Raw genomic sequence first — 6,014 nt, forward strand, 5'->3', positions numbered from 1 at the left:
AGCAGGATCCCCTTTCTCCCCTCTGCTGCTCTGTTCCACTGTGGCCAAGACTAATGCATCTTAATGGAAAATCTAAATACAGCTAGAGGACCTTCAAATGACCCAGAGTGGGGAAACCTCTCAGCAGAAAACAAGCTGGTGCCACTCACAGAGCAAGGTGATGCGTATGTCATCCCAGTACATTTACAATTTTAAGGGTTCAATATCTTCAGAAATAAAACTTTTAGAGCCATGAAATTTGGTAGGGGCACAGACATAACAGTGTGCAACTGATCTAAATGATTGAAAGATGCAAGCAGATGTCATATTTGTAATTACTGGCCCTTGATAATGAAAAAAGTGCATAATGGGTCCCCAAAAGTATATCCAGAATTATGTTTCTGTGATTCTGGCTAAAAAAAAAAAAAAAAAACAGTATTTGATTGATGCCAAATTTCAGGGTTTCTAACAAAAACAGTATCTGGTTCGACATGGAATGAACCAGCTGTGAACTCTGTAGCTCAAATTAGCTCTCACATTCTGTTGATGGATGTACCTTGTTGTGTATGTATTTCCTTACAAAATAACCAGGACGAAATAATTCAAAATTTCTTGATAAATCTTGTTGATGTCATGCTTGCATGCTATGCAAAAATTACAATTCCACCAACTAAAATTATCACTTGTGTCTGTTGTGCAGATTCAGAGCTAGCGTTGATGTACAATGACTCGTCGGTGTTGGAGAACCACCATCTAGCAGTTGGTTTCAAGCTTCTACAAGAGGAGAACTGTGACATCTTCCAAAACTTGACCAAAAAACAAAGACAATCACTGCGAAAGATGGTCATTGACATTGTAAGTGAAAAAAATATTAGGTTGAGTGCATTATGTGAACTACATTATACAATTATTCACTCAATCACTCTTTTCTGTATTTTTGGGTATTCCCAGGTGCTAGCAACAGACATGTCCAAGCACATGAATCTACTGGCTGATCTGAAAACTATGGTGGAAACCAAGAAGGTGACCAGCTCTGGTGTCTTGCTGCTGGACAACTACTCTGACAGGATACAGGTCAGATTACACTTAGGCTTCTGAAAGAAGAAAAATATACAAAAATATATCATTAGTGCCTTCTGGTCACTTGCAAAATAATTTGGGTGTCCTTACAAACAATCGTTGGTGCTGAAATTATGGTGATGCTGTGACTAACTGAAGGTCATGTGACAATAATATGTTAGCTTCCTCCATTTTGGACTTAAAATTAGTTGCATCGAAGTTCACAAAGTTAAACACACCACAGATTTACTTCTCATTTGTGAGCATATCCGCCAGTCACAGCAAATTCATATGCAAGGTCCCATATTGTAAAAGGGAGATTTCTAAGTCTTTTATTTATAATAAAGCAGGTCGAGGTGCTGTATCAATACTGTGGAAGTATCAAAAAACGCAGTTCACAGAGAAATGCACACAGTCCGTATTCAGAAACTGTGCCTTTAAACGAGCTGTCAGGATTTCTGTACGGTTGTGACATCACAACTATACTACATATAGGTTGAAAGTGATGTTCCATCATTCCCCAGCAGAGAGCACAGATGTGGAAGAAACGCTGACCAATCAACGCAGAGTGGGCTTTTTCAGGAGGGGGGCTTAAAAAGACAGGCACTAAAACAGAGCGTTTGTGACAGAGGGTGAACCCAGGTATATTCAGACAGATAGTAAGAAAGAAAACAAATGTGATTCATGAACATTAAAGCATGTAACGTGTCCTGGTACAGTGGTTCCCACACCTCCTTTGTGACATTTGGTGTTGATTCGTGTTTCTGCTTTTCATGTACCTGGTAGTCCTTTCACAAACGTGTCCATGTTTTGCTAGCAGTGTAGAGCCATGCATCACTGAGCCTCACTTCCCCCCTGTCTTTTATAACTCCAGATGAATTCAGGCTATCCTAAATCATGGAACATGTGGTGAGCACAGACCCTGTGTTTTTGACCTTTTTCTTTTTTTATATTCAGGTTCTCCAGAACATGGTGCACTGTGCAGATCTGAGCAACCCCACTAAGCCTCTCCAGCTGTACCGGCAGTGGACGGACCGTATCATGGAGGAGTTCTTCAGCCAGGGAGACCGAGAGAGGGAGAGAGGCATGGAGATCAGCCCTATGTGTGACAAACATAACGCATCGGTAGAAAAGAGCCAGGTAATACACACACAACGGTACTCTACATGCATATCTTGCACAGACGAACACTGAATGACCAATTTCTTCTCCCATGCATCGTGAAGGTTGGTTTCATAGACTATATCGTTCACCCTTTGTGGGAGACGTGGGCTGACCTGGTCCACCCAGACGCCCAGGACATCCTGGACACGTTGGAAGACAACAGGGAGTGGTACCAAAGCACCATACCCCAAAGCCCCTCTCCTACCTTGGATGAGCCCGAGGACGGCGCTCGACCCCCAGGAGGGGACAAGTTCCAATTTGAGCTCACATTGGAGGAGGACGGGGAGTCGGACACTGAAAAAGACAGCGGCAGCCAGCCGGAAGAGGAGGATGATGAGGAGGAGGAGGAAGATGAGGAAAACAGCTGTACTGACTCTAAAACACTCTGCACGCAGGACTCTGAATCAACGGAGATTCCTTTGGACGAACAGGTAGGGGAGGATGAAGAGGAGGAGGAGGAGATAGTGGATCAGGGGGAGACACCCTGCTCACAACCATGTGTCGTGGAGGAAGAGGTAGCAGAGGAGGAGGAGGAAGAGGAGAAAGAGGCACCACCCCACACATAGCAGTTTATGGACAGCACCTGATTAACTGTTCTTCTTAGTAATGACAGATGATTATTTATAGAATATTTTTTGGGGGTTTTGTGGGGGTCTGTCTGTTTTTTATACATCTATGTTTATGGTTCCAAAGCGTGCACTGCTCTCCACCTTGACCACCCCTTCTGTCAGCTTTGTTCAGACACACCCACCGGTACTTCTTCAAGTTTTTTTGCACTCAGGAAAACTCCTCTCCATTCCCGTTTGTACTGAAGTGGTGTGTCCTTATTTCGCTTTTAAGCCTTCCCCTTTACAAACTTCAGTTAAGTACATGGACAAGAACTTCACAGTCTGCTCAGTGCTGTTCACACGACACATAATACCACATTTTCCTTCCCTCTGCTTCGTCTCAGCCTTGCCTGAAAGTTTAGCAGTGTTTCAGTGTTTTATCAAGTGCCCATATTTTACAGAGACAGTTATCAGTGTGTTCAAGGAGAAGCTCCCTCTTGGTTAGGTCGTTCCCTCCCCTCTGCGAATTAGGAGGCAATTTATGCAGCCGTTCCGCTGAAAACCTGATGGGACGCCACAGAGATGAAAGCTGCAGCACACTGGGGAGCGTTTTGAGACACATTACTGATGTGGAAGTCTTCCTTGAAAACCGGACTGATACAAAGCTCAAATCTAAACAGCCATGATGTTGTCCTAGACCTCTTTAATTTTTGTATCGTACTGTATGTAAGATTCAGATATTTTCTAGAATTTACTTTTGCAATCCTAGGCTTTCTTTTGTTAGCAAAGAAAATTAGAGAACTTTTGGAAACCAGTGGGGAGAAATGTGTCACAGATATTCAGTGTTTTGAAGGTGTCCTATACAGCTGGATTACATTTGGAGTGTTCTGAGGTGTTTGCACTTGCTCCAATAGAATTTATACTACTATTCCCATGCCACTATACTCATATTTGGTTAGTCCTGTGAGTTGAGACTTTGAATTTTATTCATAATGGCTATTATTTTAGTGCGTTTTCACTGAGAAGGAAGCAGGAAACTGAAGTTTTATGCTCTCCTTTCAATGAAATTGTTTGTGATGTGGATGAAGCCTTTAAATCTTATTATTGTTGCCTGCCGTTCTTTTGAACACATCCTGAGACAATGCAATGCTTTGTAGTTGATACAAAAAGCTTTTTTTAGACGCTTGATTAGTGCTCAGAGTATACAGAAATAGTGATGGTGTTTAAAACTACTGGAGTGATTTTATACCAATGTTATGACAAATTTTCTTGTCCTTTCTTTTACTTTTCTTGCCCATTTTGTTTGATGTACACATCAGCAACAGCTGCATACTTGCTTGTTTTCTTTCACTTCATTTTCTGTTAGCCAACATGATTTTATTTTTCATTTTGCCATGACAACCAAGAAAACCAGTTGCTGTCTTTGTTTTCGATATGACATACGGCTCCATCGCGTAGTCATCACATAAGACTATCCTCTAGGTAGATACTCAAATGCACTGATATATTCATATATCACCACTTAAACGTTTTTAATATGTTTAAACGCACCAAAACACTCAGTCCTGAATACTAAGGCTTCAACAGTTCTGTCTTACACCTCGGCCAAGACCTTTTTTCATGTTTCTATCATTATTCACTTTACACCTGATGCGATTATTTATTGGTATATTTTTCTATATGTTGAGTTGTTTTTGCAATATAACAGGTACAGTAAATATTTAACTGTAGCATAGACCACAGTAAAGGCTTGGCAGTTACAATACCCAAATATACTTTTTTTTTCTCTGTGTACATATAATATGGAAAATCAACAAATGTATAAAAGAAAAAAAAAAGAAAAAACACTTGAAATACTGCACATTGCTTCTTCTTTTTTAAGAGTGCTTGTTTTAATTGTGTTTTATTTCTAAACTTTTTATTTAATCTTTCATTTGTGCCAAGATTTGTTTATTTCTTTTTTTTTCATCCTCACCCAATGCCCTTACCTGTAATAAAATGGTTTTATCGCTGTTTACAAACATATTTATTGTGCTGTATATAATATATAATTATTAATGTTATTACTATCATAATGCCGTTTGTTGTAAATGGTTGACTCTTATCATCCCTTTTGGTGATGGTGTGGCTGTATTACGTACCTCTTGTTGAGAGAATGTTTATTACACATGAGCTCCAGTGTAAAAATGATCCATCGACATGTTGCTTATCTGAGAAGTAGCTCAGTGAAGAGAGGGGGAAAGCCAAATTGTTTTTTAAAAAGAAACTGTTCCTTGGCCCATGGGCTGTGCCTTAAATTCAACGCATGTCATTTACTTTAGCCTTTTTTTATTTTATTTTTCTAGTTCTCTTTTGCTGCATTAGTGAATCTTTCGGCTTGGGTTGGCCTGATCTCCTGTTGTGAATTTGAAAATGTTGCCTTTTTACTATCACAGCCAAACACTAATTGCTCTATTGAAAATGTGGCTATGTGTATAAAATATGTTGTCAGTACAGAAGGGCTTCAGGTCAACCACAAGCCAGAGATGTACTACTTGAGTGATGTGTGGCCTATAGCCAGATGTCCAAGAGTCGTATTTGCTGTAGACCTGGTCCGAACAACTCGCACCTTCCTTAAGCCCTGCCACTACACTGAAAGATGTGACACAACCGGTCGGATGTTAACAATATTGGAGTAACTTTGCTGTGTTACTGCAGTGTTGTCTACATCCATGTGGTTCTATCACAGCTACAAACACTGAATGGGGTGAAACAGGAGTGCGTTGCTGCTCGACCACGGCCTACGAAGCGCAGAGGCTTTGAGACACATCTGCATGTTCAGCCACTGCTGCATTAATTATGGCTGAAATACTGACTGTGTGTTGCTTATCTCTGCTAGGCCCACACTTCCACTCACAGTACTTGCAATATCCAAAACCACTGACATCTTTCTGCCTGGACAGGAGAAGGGTTTAGTATATTTCTGTAGTAAAGGGTGGGTTGGGGTGGGTGGGATAGGGGTCTGAGTGCATCATTGTCCCGAAACAGGGACTCTTATTTTGACACACATACTGTAGATTCTAAACAGCCCTGGACCAATGGAAACAGTGGATTCTTTTCTCATTATGTGTTCTATTTTTTATGGTATGAAAGGAAAACACAAACTGTAACTTAAAAAAAGGTCTTCAGGACAATTATTTTTTGGGTTATGTCTTTAGAATGCCAACTTGTCTGGAAGTTTCACAGGACAATTAAAATGTTATTTTAATGGATTCCTTGTTAATT

General features: G+C 40.5%; 1 protein-coding gene across 3 annotated transcripts in view; it reads left to right on the top strand.

Moving 5' to 3' along the window:
* The window catches only part of pde4d (phosphodiesterase 4D, cAMP-specific), a gene marked incomplete at its 5' end in the record, with an annotated part of 150,354 nt that extends 144,589 nt beyond the window's left edge, over positions 1–5,765 (top strand). For all 3 annotated transcript variants that reach the window (XM_083912283.1, XM_083912285.1, XM_083912284.1), the window contains 4 exons: positions 680–834; positions 931–1,053; positions 1,996–2,178; positions 2,265–5,765. In XM_083912283.1, coding sequence (XP_083768409.1) covers positions 680–834; positions 931–1,053; positions 1,996–2,178; positions 2,265–2,768 — 965 coding nt within the window. In that variant the 3' untranslated portion in view covers positions 2,769–5,765. The remainder of the gene's footprint in view (positions 1–679; positions 835–930; positions 1,054–1,995; positions 2,179–2,264) is intronic.
* Positions 5,766–6,014: the final 249 nt, after the last annotated feature.

This window comes from Echiichthys vipera (genome assembly GCF_963691815.1).
Source record: "Echiichthys vipera genome assembly, chromosome: 4".
NCBI classification, from domain to species: Eukaryota; Metazoa; Chordata; class Actinopteri; order Perciformes; family Trachinidae; genus Echiichthys; species Echiichthys vipera.